At 28.2% G+C, this 19,936-nt stretch overlaps 1 protein-coding gene across 2 annotated transcripts in view; it reads left to right on the forward strand.

Moving 5' to 3' along the window:
• LOC118182160 (phosphatidylinositol 5-phosphate 4-kinase type-2 alpha-like) overlaps positions 1-18,453 on the forward strand; it is a 131,330-nt gene extending 112,877 nt beyond the window's left edge. For both annotated transcript variants that reach the window (XM_085806552.1, XM_085806553.1), the window contains 2 exons: positions 1,835-2,081; positions 6,475-18,453. In XM_085806552.1, the coding sequence (XP_085662678.1) occupies positions 1,835-2,081; positions 6,475-6,623 (396 nt within the window). In that variant the 3' untranslated portion in view covers positions 6,624-18,453. The remainder of the gene's footprint in view (positions 1-1,834; positions 2,082-6,474) is intronic.
• The last annotated feature ends 1,483 nt before the right edge of the window (positions 18,454-19,936 follow it).

The following is a 19,936-nucleotide window of genomic DNA, read 5'->3' on the forward strand; positions in this document are numbered from 1 at the left end:
TGGCCATGGAATATCTACATTTTGTGAAATAATTTGTTGCTCAAAAATGGTTCTTATAAGTGCAGTTATATATCCTTGGATGTGTTTACTGTGATGCCATCTTGCAGAAACCCAAACATCTGGCATGTTCTCATCTGCAGGTTGAAAAAAATTCTTGAATATCACCCAGTATCAAACACTAGTGACAATCACTGCATTTCCATTGTCATTATCAGAGAAGTAAGGCTCAATGATTCTCTAGCACATAACGCCATTCCATACTCTATGCTTTATAGGGTGTAGTGAACATTGGTGGATAGCCTGTAGATTCTGAGCATTCTAGAACCTGCAGTTTTGCTTGTTTACCATGGAGATAGATGTGTGCTTCATTGTCCATAATCATATTTTCACAAACCAACTCCTGAATTTGCACAGCAGATATGAGGCATTGCCCATAATCTGTTTGCTGCAGTTATTGCATCAATTGCATTTTCTAGGAATACAAGTCATTTTTTGAAATGCAGTGCAGTGTTGTTCAACTTGATCTCAGTGGTCAGCCTATCTTCTTGTGAAAGCCTCTGGTGCTTCTTCAGCTCTCCTCCAAACCTGTTCACTTGCTGCGTATGTTCTTGCGGAGTATGGTCTCCCTGCCAGATCTGCTACCAAGCCATGCTGTCTGAAACCTCCAGCCAATTGACAAATCATTCATTGAGAAAATGTGTCCCTGACATGAAACTAGCAGCAATACACTCTCTGCGTTAAGATAACTGACCTCCAACTTTCAAAATATAGTTTAGTAATTTTCGTTCTCTGTGGAGCTGAAAATTTTTCTATCTTTCACTTCCCAGATGTCTATTTCAACAATCAAGAAGAAAATATTAGAACATTTTTCCCATACTTATACTACAGCAGTCATAAGAAACATTCACATTAATCTTATTTTGATGGAAAAGATTACATATTGCAACCCCTTCATGAATTATGGCCCACCATGTATTAGGTTATTTTAATATGCAAAATACACAAGGATGCCTTCAAAGAGGACTTTTCTATGTGAAGCAGTATGGAACAAGTTTTTTGCATAAGTACTTTTATAGTTTATAATTTGTCCGTGACAGTTGAATTACTAACTTTATAATGATTTAGCAACAACCTTATAATTGTATATAAAATGGTAATTTGGTGCATTAGTTTGTTCAATTTACTGCAGTATGATTTTTCTGCTTTTCTTTTGTTAAATATGTTTGCTTCACATCTGTGCTTGACACTTGAGTTCCTGTAAACAAAATTGAAAGACTTTCTTTAGCTCTGATCAACGACCAGCTGCCTGAATTCACAGAACTCTGTTACTTCTGTGGATTTTATTACCAGTTGTTAAACAACCTGATTGCATGAGGCTGTGGTTGTTTTATGTTCAATTATGTGTACTGCCAGCTGATATCACATTGTTTCATAATAACTGCCCTGTCACTAGCTGACATCTTATTGCCTTTACCATGAGTTCACTAAAGTTTGAGTATCGTGCAGTAGCTTCTGTGTTTTTATAAGTTGTGTTGTAGGAACCAACACATCTACAACTCTTACAAGGCTTTGTCATTTTCTCATGTGCAATGCAAATATGTGCTGACTTCTTTAAAAATATTCTCCACAAAATTCATGGTTGTTATATACTGTTAGTGCTAGTGTATTTTGCTCTAATTAAGCTAATCCAATGGAATCTTTCTATAAATTATTTTACATGTATTGGAAATAGGTCATTATTGGTAATAAAGAATTAGAAAATGTAAATATCAAAAACATTATTATGTTTTGGATGCATTATTTATCTGTATTGTTTCATTTTATTTTTGTGCAGTTCCTATCACGTCTACATCTGACAGAATATTCAGTGTGTCTGGGCATCCATGACTATCAGTTGGCAGAAGAAGAAGATGAGAAAAAAGATGCATCAAATGAAGAGGAAGATTGTGAGGAAGAAGGCAGTGAAGATTCAGTTACTGCTGTCCCAACACCTCCTGAATCACCTCGAATTATATCACTATCAAATGGTGTTAAAAATTTTAAAACTTCCCTTGGGCCATATGCATTCTGTAGTTCTGAAAGTATGTATTATATTTTTTGTTCTTGTTGTTGCTGAATGGAGTTGTAAACTGTTCTAAAAAAATTAAAACATTTAAATATGTATTCAAAGCATCTGAACTTTATTTTATTAATTATAGATGTACCTTTCATTCATTAGATGTCACTAAATAGGTCAGTTTTCAGCTAGATGAACTTGCCGTTCTTGATTAAATTCATCTCTGCAATTTTATTTTTACTAGCTCTAGAAGATTTCATTTGCGGTTTTGCAGCTGAGGATAGTGGTTCGGTAAAACCATCAAAACTAGTCCTGTGAAAATTTTATAAATATAATGCTGATTTTTGTTGTTTGTCTTCTGAATTAGCTCTAGAAGAGTTCATGAAAAATATTGCTATCCAGTACAATAGGGAAGGTCTTGAAAGTATTTTAAAAATTACTTAAGGCTCACCAGTGGATGAGCAGAGAAGACTGTTGAGCACTGTTATCTCAACCTAGGCTGGCTGCATGTGCATTTTGATGGTTTTCTTCGTATGTAATATGAACACTAGCCAGTTTTTCTTACAAAGTCTATCATTCCTTTTGGTAAAATAGCTCTAGGTATCCTTTTCCTTAAGCAGAGAGCCCTAATGTGCTTTGCCATAATCTAATAAATCCAGTCCATACCAAGATTACATGAGGAAAAAATATCAAGGTAAAAAAAAGTAGGATAGAATCCTTCATATATAAAAGTAATATAACTAGATGTTACATGCAACTAAATATAATGTAGGTGTAATAAAAATTGAAAGTCATTATTACCTTATGTATGGAGAAATATTCATGCTTCCATATATGTGTAATTAAATTAAAAAATTTCAGGACTGAGTCCTTAAGTTTTTGTATTTATAATTCCTAAAATACATTTTGCAACATAAAACTTTTTTATAATAATGCACTTTTGTTTATAGGGATCTTCAAAACATAACTTGAACTCATGCTTTGAGTTATCCTTTTACTTCAGCCATTTTGTAACTCTTCCATGCTGTAAAGTGAAAGATCATTAACAGGTGAGCTCAGGAAACAAGCAAAAGTTGGGTTATTTGAATTCATACAAGAATAAGGAGGGCTTCTTAGAGGAAATTGTCTTGTGTTAATATTAGACATGGAGAAAGCCACAAAAGGCTTCTGTGCAGCCAACCTGTTGAATCTGGTTCAAACTATCAGCATTTGTGATCTTCTCTCTTGCCTTATGGTGAGCCAAAAACAATTAAAAGTTGCAAGTGTAGACACATGGCAGGTAAATTTAGTGGGAAAGCAGAAATTTCTTTTTAGATAAAAATGTCAGAAATCACCAGTATAGCACTTCTAGTTTGTTGGAAGTTGAGATTCATGGTAAATAGTATCCTAAATGATAAAAAAAAAAAAAAAAAAAAGTGAAACTGAACTCAACTGAAATTATGTTTTTACTGCAACATTTGTAGAATTTCTGCTTGTGTATTTATTGATTTTCTTGTAGCTGATGTCCTTTTGACCATCATCTGATCTGTCAGAATAAATGACATAACTAAAATTCATCTAAATTGAATACAGTATTATCAGTATAGATTTATTTCAAAATTTCATAGTTTTCATTGACCACTTGCCCAGGTATAATTGGATGCTTCTCAGTAAATGCAGTTTTTCATATGCTTCAGAGTATATAGTTAAAAATATTGAATATGCTATTGGTATTACATGACTGATAAAGTGGAAACTGCTTGGACTAGGCCCTAACTCACTCAAGAAATCGCAACAGATCTGTACATATGAATCTACATACGAATCTTTTATCCAGCCACCCCCTTAACTTTTCAACCCTATATACTAAATAATATAAAGTTTTATAGTTGTATGGATCTGGTTAGAGGTTTAAAAAACTTTTTACCTTTAGATGTAAATTTTGATGTAATACAGCTATCTGAAAGACTCTTTATGAAATATGATTATATTGCTATCTATGAATATTTTTAAGTACAGTAGATAATACATCCAAATTTGTTATGGGTTACCATGTGATTAAGAGCACTGAAGAACACTGGTAGTTTGACCTGAGTACAAATTCCACCAAGTAAGCTGGCTGCATGGATTTTTTTGGTAGTATTTTTTTTAATACTGGTATGTGAATAGGGCCTAAAAGAATGTGCCAATTTATACTTAGAAAAAGATATTTTAAAGAAAGCATTCCTATTGGTAGGAAAATCATTCAATATGTGTTTTGTGACAAGAGTAAGCATAGAGGAAAATCATCAAGTACATTACGGACCAACCATATATGCATCTGTAAGCATGCTTCCAATAAAATATGTATAAATAAATAAATTGTATAAATAAATCAGCAAACATTTAGTATAAGCTGAAATTTCTTATTTTTCCTTTTTTAAAAATATTCTTTTTTGTTCCAGCTGGAATGCTTTATAATGAATCATTCTGCTGTAACAACATTCATAGAAAAGTGCATCAAAAATAAGTTCTTGATAAAAATACTTTTTGAAAGTATAATGTTGTTCCTGTTTATGACAAAATAACATTTTACATTAAATCAGTTATAAAAGACCATATGGTATATTTTACTTTTTATGAAGCTACAGATTTAATACACACACTCACTTCTGTACTGCTGAGAACACACTACACAATACTCCTGTTATGCAGTTGTTTAATGATGCATGCATATTGTCATGTGAAGATATCTTAAAGTACTATTGCTCAGCAAATCATTGAGAAGCATCTCTATATTACATTGCATTTGTGAATTTTTGCAATCTTACTATATAAAACAAATGAGGAACTATAAATCTTCCTCCAAATGCGGCTGTATATAAGAGAGCTTTGAGTTGTCTATCACTCCAGATCCAGTTGTTACAAGAGGGAGAACATAGACTAATGCAGTATTGTTTTTAATATGAACATTTCAATAATGTAAAACTACTTCAATCAGTTTGGCAATTCTAGATCAGGAGTTGTGAAAAATACCAGTCATCTAAATAAAAATGAAAGAAGAGTTGTTTGGGCTGAATAAAAATCAAGTATTAAATCAATGTAAAATCATTTTTCTTTCAATATCAGTGCATGCTTTCTCCAAAAAGAAAGAGTTTAGCATTCTAGATCAGGAGTTGTGAAAAATACCAGTCATCTAAATAAAAATGAAAGAGGAGTTGTTTTGGCTGAATAAAAATCAAGTATTAAATCAATATAAAATTGTTCTTTCAATATCAGTGCATGCTTTCTCCAAAAAGAAAGAGCTTAGCATTTCCTCATACTGACGTATTAAACATAATTAGTTCAGCTCATTTCTTTTTCATTATAAAATGTGACGGGATGCTATATGTTATTTTATCAGTTTTTTTAGGGTGGGGAGAGGAGAGCCATATTTGCATTTTTAAGATTCACTATCTCTATGATACTCACATGCATACAAACAAGATTATAGTTACGTAACATATGGCATTAGGAAATATTTTTATTAGCACTGAATTACAGCAAATCATTAATTACAGCAAAGGTGCAAATCTTAAAAAAAAATACAGTTGAATATATTATGATTATGTGCATTATATAGATTATTAAAAAGCATTATTATTAAAAGCAGATTATTAAAAAGCATTATTATTAAAAAGCAGATTATTAAAAAGCATTATTATTAAAAAGCATTATTATTAAAAAGCAGATTATTAAAAAGCATTATTATTAAAAAGCAGATTATTAAAAATCAATAGCGATTTTTACTGCTATTTTAAATCGTTCAGTACTTTAAGCAATAGTAGTCTGGTTAAATTTGAAAGATAAATTAAAGTTTTCACTGAATGCAGGATCAGCTTCAAGCATAGATGAAATTTAAAGTTGCTTAGGGTACTTATTTCTTTAAATATATTTAAACTGTTTTCATAAGCGACAATTAAATAAAGGTATATATCATATTCAGTAATTAAATGAGGGATTTTTACAGTTTGCACCTCATAATTAATTTGAGGTGCTAACTATATAGATTGCTTAAGATGCTGAAAACGCTGGATCCAGGATGATGGAGATGCAAATTGATAATGATGGAGAATTTCTATGAAAGTGCATGGAACATAATTAAATGTTTTATGTTTCATGCTGTGGAACAAAAGGGCCATCACCATTTGCCAAGGGGTTGCTTTGAGATCCCTCCTCCCAGTTTTTCTCATTCATTAATTTTTTGATTGGCTTTTGTATGTTAAGTGAAAACATCAGTGAGCTATGCATTTCAATTAAGATATTTAAATTCCATAATTAGGTAAATTATTTTTTGTATCAATAGAACTAATTCTGTAAGTATAATTTGATGCATGTTAAAATAATCATGAAAGTAATTCATTGTATTATTGTATGTATGTATTCATTGTATTATTGTTTCTACCTCCCATATTCATTAGATTCTCCTCGAAGAGAGATATACTTCATGTCATTGGTGGATATCTTATCACATTATGGCACCAGGAAACGCACTGCCACTATAAGCAGCACTCAACCTGAGCAATATGCCAGACGTTTAGTTGACTTTATGTCCAAAGCCATGTTGTGATGATAAATATGGCCATATTATTTTCACCTTAAAATGTTTCGCTTTTTGCATTATACATTGTAGGCTGTTTAATATATTGTAAAACAATCTTTTTGTTTCTGTTATATTGCTTAAATCCTAGTTACATTGTTTGACATATCATTTCATTTGGAACTTGGTTATAATAAATCTCAACTTCTGAGTTGATTTGTTGATTATATTATATATATACATATATATATCTAGTGAGGCATGCACCTACAGAAGGACTCAGCCTGATAATGATAAAATTTATTATTAAACAGTAAATTTTGCAAAGCTTTTACATTAAATATAATGTCTTTTGTGAAGGATTTTGATTTAATCTAACGTATTTCACGTAGGAAAAATCATAAATTCCTGTACACTTATTAAATTGCATTTGGAATCAGAATTGAGTTAAAATTTTGGTGTTGGATATGCTTGAAAACATCTATAAATAATACAAAAATTTATAAATAAAGCAAATTATATAATATTGAAAAAGAATCTTTAATAATCCATTAGAAATTTTGAAATGAGATTTATGTTTTAAGAACCTTCTCATTCCACTTAAATGCCAATAATTATACATTTTTACTATAACATAAATCCCTGAACTGATTTAGAGCATTATATAAACAGTTCATAGGAGTATGTAATGGACAGCGTAAAACATTTTTTCATGATTTAAAATAACCAATAATAATAATAATATAGGGAGAGGAAAAGGTCTTTTATTGATTACTAAATTTTACACTAAGTAATATAAGGATAAGGATATAAGCATAAGCTAAGTAATATAAGCATAAGATAGGGAATACCTTTTTATCAATATATAGTCTTGTTGTAATTTTTTTACCATGTATTGATTCACCAAGGAACAGTTAGTAACAAAATGGCTTCGATGCAAGAAAAAAAATCTAAGTGTATTTTATGATATCATGAAATTAATCAGCCATGTTTGACAGTTTAGAAGTTTGTGTGAGTGCAATTCTCCAAATATTAGGAGCATCAGGAATTGGTGTGAAAGGTCTTAAAGAAGCTGGGAGCATTAATGACCTTTTAAGAAGTGATTGTGAGTGATAAGATTATTGGCTTTGCCATGAATTAGACAGAGGATATGTTCGGTACTGTGTCTTTGTCACATGGATTCATAATACCGATACTTTGAAAGCCAAAATAACCCATGCTGTGTCAAATATTGCAAAGCAAATGTTAAAGAACTTATGGTGAGAACTGAAATACTGAACTAAAAGCTACAAATGGAGTACATGTTGAAATTTACTAAAATTAGTACTGTTCGTAACTGAATAACTTCAGCTACCATTTCCAATATATATATTATAGTAGGTTTTGTCAATAAATTTTTATAATCATGAAGAGATGTTTCACTCACCCTGTATATTCTTGTGTAATTATATAAAATTTTTATTTAAATGCACAATAAATATGCATATAGTAACTGTTATTGAGATTTTACTTTTCATAATAGATATAACATGTATATAATCACTCATAATTCTGCAAAAGAAATATTGGGTGCATGCCTGAACCTGTGAATGTGCCTTCTATTATGTATATATATATATATATATATATATATATATATATATATATATATTTGAATTTGTTCTATAGCATTGCATTATGTTGATTTTAGTCATTTCTTTTATATGTTATAATGGATTTTTTTTTTTTTTCCTATTTACAAACAATAATGTATTTTCTAGTCGTTTATTTTTTCCCTTTTGTTTAAATTTGTCTGTGCCTATAATTTCTATGCTGTCATTCTATGTAAAAACATGTTTCTCTTGAAATCACCACTAAACTGCATTTTTCTGTGCTTTTAAAGCTCAGATTGTTGCTTGATTATAAACTTAAAAAAAAAAAAAAAAAAAAAAAAAAAAAAAAAAAACCCTAAATTTTGTAAGTTTTATTTGATCTTGTTTACATTGTATTGTGTATTTGTAATTATTCAATGAAAATTATATATGCATTGTGGTAATTAGTTTACATATGCATACTGAAAAATTGTGAGCCTGTTGTCATTTAAATATTAAATATATTATTCTGTAGAATTTCTATGTAAAGTAGTAATTAATATATAAATACTGATGTATTTTAAAATATCTGTTATGAAAGTTGTAGAGATTACAAGTATAAAATTAACTTACTACACTAATTTTCACATTAAGTTTACCATAATTATTTTCTGCTCAGAACTTATGATGTTATGCAGTTGTAAAATTTGATATATAGATATTTTATGTAGTTATGTGCAATATTAAATTACTTTATAACTAGTGCAGTTTTGTTTACCATATTCATTCATTTCATATGAACTTTCTGTATTTTGTATTCACCAGAAGTACTGTTTTAGTGAGATTTTAATGGTTATGTATATATGTGCCTTTTAAAGTATTAAGTAATTTATAATTTACATGTGTGTTTTATGTTTCCTAATTTAATGATTTACTTGTATAAACAGTAGCATTATAATGCAGAAATAATGAAGGTACTAAACATATTTGTATGATATGCATTTTGTTGTATATTTTAACAAATTTTGTATATTGGTATTTCATGTCTAAAAATCTCTTCCATTAAAAATTCAATATGTTCTAGCTCAGTGCTCAAGTTAAAAAATGCATGCCCTTTTTAAGTTAAAGGGTTAACCCTTTACAGAAAATTTTACAAGTGTTTCACTAGTGGCTATTGTGTGTTACATATAAATGGCACAGTTTATATACTCTCTGCTTATTGTATGAGTCTTACCGAGTCAGGAAAAAAGAAATGGATCCCAGTCCTTTATCTCTTTCGCATCTGTAGAGGCCAAAACCTGTTTCTGTCAAACATCTGAAATGCCTGCGTATACAAAATTTTGTTGGAATGGATTTCCTTCCCCCATGTCAAGTAGAATGTTAAAGCATTAACAGTAACCTACTTAAGTTATTACTTCTCTTTTGGGGATCTCTGTGCGGTTTCGTTCACTGTATGCAATTTCTGCTTAGGAAAGGATCGCAACTGTGAGCATCAGCAGTTAAATGTTGATGCTAGACAAAGTTACTTTTAGTCGCATTGAAAGAATGATTTGCATGTCATTTAACAACTCCCAAAACCAGTGAGCCATGCATCAACATAATGGAGAAAAGCACCAGGTAAAAAATGAACTTTGGCTTTTGGGCGACGTGCCAGTGTCTGAATGCTCAGGTGACTTTGCCGTGAAAGAGTTAAAAAAAACTTGCAGTCACTCTCAGAAATAATTAATTTCATTTACCTCTGCATTTTATTAAATGCAACTGGTTTAAGATGAAATATTGCATTTTATTTAATACATTATCGCTTACATAATTTTAATTAATTTTCCTTTAGGGGGATTTAAATTCTGCTCTGCAAACAAATGCAAATAATGCTAATGCTATCTGTATAACATTAAGAATTTTTAGTGTGTATTTTTATGATGGCGTATGCTGTTAAATTGGCTTTCTCCTCCCTCCCAAGTCTTCCCACTTTTAGTGTTAGATAGGCAGTTTGAAAAAAGAGAAGCACACTGAGTAGTTTCTTTATTGAATGATGTTCTAAAATCATGTTGGTCCTAGTTATTATGGCAGTTACTTAGATGAGAATTTATCAAGTTGAGACATGCATTAATCAAGTTTCTGAAATAAATAATCCTGCAGAATATTAGCCTGTGCTTTTAAAAATAATTACATGTTTGAGATGTCATTACTTTCAAGTCAAGCATTTTCAGCTTCATTAGAGAAATATTATGTTGGAAGCCCAATGGATGATAATGCTATTCAAGTCTTTATCATGCTCTTCACCATCCTGAAAACAGTTGAACCCTAGAGGATGGAGAATTATTTCAGATGAAAAAACAGTGATTGTGAATGAATTGATGTAATATTAATAAATTTCCAGATAAATTGTAGCAGATTAGAATTAAAAGATTTAATGATGGTCATAAATACATATTCCTTTCATAATCATAGAAACAAAACTTGGTAATAAATTTGGCATGAAGTATAAGCCCATTGAAGTTCAGACCATATGAAGAGTTACAGGACTAAACATATTTTTTAGTTGTCCGAACCCTCTAGTGGTATCTTTATGTCCATTAAAGCTGCAATATCTAGTGTCTGGCTGAAAGAAGTATTGTCTATTAGGATCATCAACTATTACAGCTCATACTATCCATTCTTGGTCAAAGTGAATTCAGAGAGCTAATTCTATATTTTTGTATTGTATTAGGTAATATTTACCACAAATTGTAATTACCATTTTGGCATGTGTTGTGTTATTCCATTCTCTGTTTACTGAAAAGTTGATTTCAGTCAAAGATAATCTTGATCATGTTTCTTTTGTGATTCTTTCTTTTGTTTCTTCACTACTCTATTGTACTTTTTACAAAAGCCTTGGCAATTCCCGTGATATTTGAATTACTGAGTTTTGTGGCAAATGTTTTATGTATACACTGAGAAATCTGCTTTCCCCAAACATGTCAGATATTCTCATAAATAAAGCAATTAGATTATATTGAACAATAATAACTTAGTTATTGTTAGTGTGTAATGAACAGAACAATTTACATTTTTCAGAGGTAAACCTATGCAAACTAATTTGTAGCTGCTTTGTTGTTAGTATTTGTTTTCCTCCAGTCTTTGTAATCATAGGTGGGACATTCAAGAACTTATACGTTAAAAATTTTTTTGATAAGACCTTAGCTGAAGAAATAATAATCCAGAAAAATTACTCATAAATTCTAAATTAAAATTCCAAATTAGTAATTTTGGGTGAAATATGTACGTAATTATTCTCATAATTTCTAGAAATGTCATAATGTAAAAGTGAAATTATTTGTAATAAAATAGTAAGCTAATTATATCTCTAATTTTCTTAATGTGCTTCTCTCTTCACAATAATAAACAAAAACTGTTCCTACTAAAAATTAAACAATTATTTTAATCTTTTTTTTTTTTTTTTCCCCTTACAGAAAGTAGTTTCCACTAAATATGTAACAATTTCATCAATCCATATCTGTGGCTGACCATTTATTACTTTTGTGTTTGTTTCTCGTTTTTTCCCTTTAGAAATATAACTGTTCTATGTCCCTCTTTTTTAGATGTATAATTACCCTTTGAAAATAAATAGCACAATTTAGAAGTCATCACACTGAATAGTTCTAAGTTATAATAAATAATAGCAATATCTTTGTACAGTGTAATTCTTAGCTCTACAATTTTATTTTGAAACACCATAAAAGTAGTGTTTATTCTGAATAATGTGCTGTTATAAATATCTTTTGTAAAATTAGCATTTCTAGTTTTCTAATTATGGTATTTATATTTAAAGGCTTTATGTTTTTTGATAATTCATAATTCAGGCACAGTTTTTTCGTTCAGTTCACAATAATGAATAAAGAAAATTAGGTTTTTGTAATATATTTAAATATTTCATTATATTTTGTTATAAATGCATGAAATTTTTAGGTACTCGTTCTTAATTGAAAACTAGTTCATGTTTTGCAGAAAAAATATTCATTTTGCTTATGAAACATCAGGTAAAGTAAAACTGAATTTCAGAGGTGATCCTGTCATACTAATATTGCTAATGCTTCCTATTTTATTTTGTTTAGTTCAAGTACATTAATTCATTTTTAGTGCCACAAATGTGAAGTGCCAGATTTTGGTGAAACACTGTTCTAGCTTATATTTAGTTCCAGTTTTAAATAAACACTAAGTGCTTTGTATTGTTGCAAATAACTGTTGGTTATGATTAACCCACATCCATTAATACACTGTCAAAATATTGAAACATCATTAGTACGTAAAAATTATATAATTTTCACCTTGTATAAGCTGTTCAGTTATTATTGAAGTTCAGTAAGGTTTTAAATAGAGGGGTTTTCTTTAAGGTGTAGTGTTTCAACGTTGTATCTTTTAATATAAACAAAACATTCTCTATAAGAAATCTGAATATGTATAGAAAGAAGCTTTTAATTTGTGCATTGATTAAAATAGATGGACTGTATTTGTCAGAAAGTGAGTTGGTAGTAATTCTACCTTTTTATCCCGAATTAATGTTGCAAGTTAAAGATAATATCATACATTCCTACATAGATATAGCTTTTATGCTTTACATTCAAGAAAAGTAAAATAATAATAAACATGAAATTTGAAGTGTAATAAATTAATTAAAAATATATTCATTATAAATCAGTATTATTAGCATATTTTGTACAATAAATAAAATTTAAACTAAAAAATACCTGTAATGGTAACACTATTGAATTGTGTTGTTTTGAATGATAAAACTTAACAGCTTACTTTGTGTATGAAGCAAAACTTTCCAGTGCATATACATTTTCCAGTTTCATGTATCATTTTTATGTCTGCTACCTCCCCCACCACAGATAGAGAGTAAAGCTCAGTGTGTGGTTCAGAGATATAAACTAAACTGCCATTGATTATAAACAGAACAACAGAGGATGAAGTATGTTTATTGTACCTTTCTTGAGTGAACTCATAAATTTGTCAATATTTTAAATTAACTAATTTTTTCTGTTTTTAAAATAAATTACAATGACAAGATGTTGAAAATTAATTTTTTTAAGTAAAAGGAAAGTAGGTTTACTGAATATTATGTTGTTTATGTTACTAATCTGATTAATGCAAGTACTAGTCAGTTTTGAATTTTATCATTTGAAATATGCAATTTTCTGGTGGTTTGAATTTACCAGCTATGATTGTATAAATAAATAGTTTTGTGATATTATAAACAATTTTTAAACTATATTTTAGATATTTTTAATTATATTGTCATATGTATATTAATTATTAGCAACATATTGAAAATGTGTGTGTAATAAATATACTTTAACATTTTCCTTTAAAGGGGGAAAGTGTATGTAACTTTTAAAGTGAAAGTAGTTTTTATTTACTTTGCATGTTAATAAATTTTGTTAGGAAAATATTACATGTTTTATTAAATATTGATTTTATTGTTTTATTAGAAAATGATAGATTAGCAGCTGTAATTACATAAATGAGCACAATGAGTTGCAAACTGGAAGAATATTAACAAGTAAGAAAATGTGTTTTTTTGGTTTAATGCACTGAAAATGATAAGGAATTTTTTTACTCCTTTCTGCATTATGAGCAAAGTGATAGTTGATGTGAATTAATATTGTACAAAAGCCATGCATATAGTGTACATACTAGTCAATAGTTTTACTAGTTGTTATTTGATAAAATGCTAATTTATTGTTCATTTGGTCACATTTATATATATATATATAAATAAAATGTTTTACAGAAGTTTCAAGATTGATATTTGCTATAGATAAAATATTTTTTTTAAGGGCATCTGCGTTTATTGATGCCATTATGCCTAGAAATTATGTAAATCTAGGTTTTATTCATATGCAAGTATGATTTCACTTAAATTTTCTTGTGCTATGTACAAAAATAATTACATTTTAATTCTTTATACATTGCATATAAACATCTAAAAATGCCATAGAAATTCTTTTCTGATGGTAAAAATTTCACATTCTATAGACAATTTTTATCGATTGCTGTAATAATTTGAATTTATATCTGCAAATATACTGCTTGTTTGGTAGTCTGTTTGATGAGATTTTAAAATTTTTTATAGCTTTTTATGCAAGCCAGAAATTATGTAGGAAGACTAATGCTTATTGTATGATATATAACTTAATAAAAACTAAGTATTATTCTACTCTAACTGTCAAAGGAAGATTTTTTTCTTTCTGTCATAATGATATAAACTATTTCTTTGCTACTGAGTATAAAGGTATGACACTTTCTTTTTCTATATTTGTATTTTCTGTATCATTTTTTATGATGCTGAATGTTCTTTCAGGCTATAATTAAATTGTGAAATTTAAATTCTTTCTTTAAAAAAGAAATCTGAATTGAATTTTTGCAAGTTATTGTGAAATATTTTAAAGTTATTTTTCATTCTTGGTGTTTTTTTATTGTCAGATATATAGTTATTACACTACGTTATTGAAAGGTAACTGAAATAACAAACCATTATTTTAATTACTATTTTCGAATGAAAGGCTATTAAACTTATCCATCAAATTATTTTCTCATTATTCTTCAAATTAATTCACTTATAACTAGATGAATTTAAGGCAGTCTGTTATTTAGAGAAAAGGAATTCTGCTTGTAAGCTTTCCAATTGAGGTTAGAATTTGTATATTTTTAAGTTGGCATGTATTATTTGCATTTTTTGGCTGAATTTTGCTAGCAAAAAATTTTTTGTGATTTTAACTGTATAGTTTCTTTTTATTAAGTAATTTTAACAAAGTTTGTATTTCAAAGTTCCTTTATAAAAATGTGACTAATACTTTTTTCCTTTCGTTATTGTAGTATGAATTTGGCATTTGAATGTAAGTAGTAATTATCATGCCTAATTTTCCAAGTTTAAAAATATTTCTGAATAAATTAAAAATTCAGAATCACCCATTCTTGTTGAATTCTAAGCATTCTTGTTGAATAATTTGTGCTTCATACAGCCATGTATTTTTGAAAAAGATATAGAATTTTTCTAGTATTAATTCTCATTTATAATTTTTTAAAACCACTAACAACTTTTAACTGTGTGTATGTCTCTTGAGTAACTGTTTAATAAATAACACTTCAGCTGGAGGTAACAGAAATCTTTAAATATTTCTTGCTGCAGAATACAACACAGATGTTGATTAAATCAGATTATGTGACTGTGACATTAATTGACTTACGGCTTAATAGCTGCCATATGTAACACAATTTGTGCCTTTAATAACATAAAGTCATTCTAGGATAATATAATTCCAGTTATATTAATACAAAGTAATTTCCGTTTTCATATAAATATCAGAGAACAAAACTACTACAAATATTATTTAAAAAAGCAGTGTCCTTACATTTTTATTTTATTTTTAAACTAAATGCGAATATTTAAATTTTATATTTAAAATTTTAAAGAGAATATATTAAACTCTATAAATTATTTTTGATATATTTTTTTAAATTAACAGACATATGTTACTAAAGATGTGCAACGAAAATGTATTTTGAAAAATTTTCAGCTGTTCTTAAATAGATTCAGCACTTCCACAGCAGTGTACAAAAATTAAATAAATCTCAATAAAAAAATATCAAAATGTATATTCTCTATTCGTATAATGCTAATATAAACTTAATATTTAATTAAGAAATTTTAATCGCAAAAGTAAATAAATAAAATTAATTTATTTTATTTTATTTATTTATTTAATTTTGCAATTAAAATTCCTTAATTAAATTTTAAATTTATATTAGTTTTATACGAATAGAGAATATTTGTTAAATTCAAATTTCATTCCTTGCAGCAATGACACAAGAGAATTATTTAAATTTAATTTAACTTTTACTATATTCTTGTGATCTATATTTCTTGTTTTCAAAGATAGAAGAAAGAATAAAAAGTTCACACCAATGAAGTTTCATCATATTCAAATAACATATTTGACTATAACTTCATTAAAAGCTAAAAGATAAACAGTGTTTTTGTGTTAATGAATGTTATTATCCCAAAATAATAAAACAAGATGTAAGATATGTAGTTACTGTAAGTTGAATTCAAGCAAAATTATAAACATGTCATTTTTTTTAGATTCCTGCTCCAAAACTCATTTTTCAGCATGAATTATATGTCATAGCTAGCAATAAATAAATAACTGATTATATTATGCATTAATGTGATTTATGCAAGTGAAGTTTAATAATTCTAAGATTTGTGCTTCCAAATTTTAAACTTATTTCCAGAACATTTTTTAAGTAAGTTCCCCCCCCCATTAGTTGCATACAAGAGGATAATTGGTGCATGGGAAAGTTTCTATGACAATAAAACTGATATTAACATTTTAGAAGCAAAATTAAGTTTTTTTTTTTCAGTATTATGTATTAAAGTACTTCATAACTTATCATTGCAAAAGATGATTAAAGAATAAAAATATGATTGCCCTCCCCTTTTTGAAATTTTATTTTGTCTAGTACATTTTTATTATATAATGTATTTACATATAATATAAAAAAAACTGTTAAAATTATGATGAGATTTTTCTGATTTATAAAATTTAATATAAAGTAATCACAATCTAATCATTTCTCATTGTCAAAATTAAATATGCTATTTAAAAATAAATAAAAATTTATGTCTTATTACTGTTTTTAAAACATTGCTTGAAAGCAGTTCTTTCAGATTAATATCAGAGTTTCAATAATAAATTGTAGTTTTTTGTAGATTTAACTCATTAAATATAAAATTTTTATTCAATTTGAATTAGATAAATATTTCAATAGGTGTAGTACTTCTTCAAATGTCCTTTCAAATATCTTGCTCACGATCTTGGCTATTTCCATTGCTTTGCCTTAAATGCTCTCAAATATTTTATATACTGAGCCTTATTTTGCATATTACGGCAATATACTATAGAGTAGTAATTTTTTATCAAGTTTTTTTATTGTACAGGTTGATAACATTTTTCTATTGTACTTAACAGGATGCTATTTAAAATTGTCATGCCTTAATTTACAATGTGCATCAATTTAGGTGAGAGTGTCACATGTTATACACTCATTCATTTATACTTTGTTATAATGTAAACAATTTCAGCCAGGTTTGGATTCAAAAAAGCAATAATTATATCAAGCATTTCCAATATTAACTGCTATATAAAATGCGAATTTTAAGATGCTTGATCATGTTACCATGTGTGTTTCTATAAAGGGCCTTTTTAAATGTTTTGAATTGGGTATAAAATTACTTGAATCAAAACAAGCTAAAAAAACTCTTTATTAATGTAAAGAAACTTTTTTAAATGTAATATTGTTAATAATTTTTAAAAAATTAGTATTCTGTTTTTCATATTACTATAAAACAGTATTGAAGGGAAAAAATATGAATATAACTATATTTTTAATCCCATATTATTGTACATTTTATGCATTTTCATATGCTTCCCAAAATATATATTTTTTCTTCTCTCTGGGGAAACTAATTTGACTCTTCAATTCATATATAAGGAAATATTAAAAATATTGCTTCCTAAATACTTAGAAATTGATACTTTCTATCACAACCAGATGAATAAGATTGTTTAGATTTTTTTTGATAAAGTGGCACATAATTTATTATTATATATATCAACTAAGAATTATTTGTTATATTATTATCATTATGGTTCTTTATAAATTCATGGTTCAATAGGAACCATAATGCTAATAATATAATAAATATTGTATCTAAAAAATAGCTCAAGTAGAGTTTTTCTTGTTCAATAGAAAAAGTACTTGTAATGTAAATTTAGTTGGAATTCTTTATCCTTAGATGTGGGGAAATTAAGAGTTTATCATATAAGAATAATATTCCATGATAACCTAAATGAAGATGCAGATAGATAATGATAGCATATGAATATGTGGAAATAAACTCTTGCAGACTAAATGTATTTTTAGAAACATTTCTGTTGGATGTATTTTCTTCTTATCATTATTGCTAATGTCCTTTCAAATTTCATTATAAAAGCTATTTCATCCGTTGCTTTCTGTGTAATAATGTGATATGACTTGTATAATTGAATCACATTTTCACAATTATATTCAAGCCCTGAACACACATGGGAACAAAAATTGTGATAAGTTTGCATCTAATTTATGTTATTTAATAGTTTATGTAAATATGTTTATAATTTTAATTAAATCAGCGGTATGTATTTTATGTAAATATTACGTTTTTTGAATAATATTTAAAAATAAAATTTTGCTCCTCAAATGTACTTCTCTTTCATCAAATCACATTGCCATAAGTAAACTACTGTATATTCCAGTGTATAATGGGTTCTTGTAATTTGAAATAACATTTTTAAATTTTTAGGTATATGATTTACCAGGATTTCAAACAATGGTATACTGAGTTAACAGGCAATAAGGCAGGGCTGTGGAGTCAGTAAACAAACAAGATTTTCATCATATCACTGTGTTTTTTTCGGGTGGTGCCAAAAAGGTATTTTGCCCTGGGCGCTAGTTATGCTCGCTACTCCACTGTCTTTGTTGGAGGGACATAGATCTGATTTGATAAACTTCAGAGCTGAGAAGAGTCTTTCCACACTAACTTGAGTAGGAGGAAGATCTGTTATTGTTAGGGCTACTTCTTTTAACTTTTCAGGATAGATTTTTATAAGTTCTAAAAGAGGTGTCTTCCAAGCACAATCATATTTATCTATTTCTTCAAAGGCCATGTAAGAACCTTGTTTGTATTTTTTCATTTTTTATAGGTAGTGACATATTAGTTCAGTTAAATATTAGGGTTATCTACATCTTCTGAAAAAGTTCGTAATTCTAACAACCTCTTTATCATCAAATTATGTACTTCCTTATTGCATTGCTTGATCAATAATCGCTTCTTTTCCTGCTCACTTCCTAAGAATGGCATCAATTTTGGGAGTTCTTGCTGCTTACCTAAATTTACCAGTGAGATTTGTGAGTAAATGAATCAGTTTAATCACTAATGGCAAATATCACATCCATCATCCTCCCTTATATATTTATTTATTAATATGCCAGTAAAATACAAAATAACTATTTATTAATGTATATTGTTCATAAATAAAAATAATAACTCAGCTTGTCATTATTTTTTTCAATTCATTTAAATTTAATTTCAAATTCAAACTGTCCAACAAAAACTGGAGTCGGAGTCGACCTGTTTTTAGCGACTCCAGCTCCGACTCCTTTTACCCCAAAATCTGCCCAACTTTGACTCCACAGCCCTTGATAAGGAACATTATATGTTTGGGAGAAATTCTTGAGGGAGTACATAATTCTGCAAAGAGGGTTGGTGGTATTCAATGCAGCTGTGCACAAGAATGTTATTCTATAGTTTCAAGAAAAAGTGAATATAATTTGGGGTAAGCATGCAGTTCCAGTACGATAACTTATCAGAATTAGGTGTCGGATTTTTTTTTCTTTTTGTAGTCATTTGAAGCCATGATTTTGAAGTGAACATCAAAGGTATTAGTAAATCATGTTTACTTTAGTTGAAATACAGTTCATGTAGTGTTCCTTTTACGGGGTTTGTACACATTTATGCATATGGAAATTAAGTACTTTTAAGGATCATTAATGAAAAAAATTAAGGACCTATGAGTAAATGGGAAATGAATAAATTCATTTAAAAATATTATCTCCTGAACTTCACTTTTGTAATACCAGCCTAAAAATAAAATAGATCCGTAAGTAGGATGCATTATTATTAAACAT

Source organism: Stegodyphus dumicola, chromosome 12 (assembly GCF_044657685.1).
Source record: "Stegodyphus dumicola isolate Sdum_Otavi_A_Nest chromosome 12, ASM4465768v1".
Lineage (NCBI taxonomy): Eukaryota > Metazoa > Arthropoda > Arachnida > Araneae > Eresidae > Stegodyphus > Stegodyphus dumicola.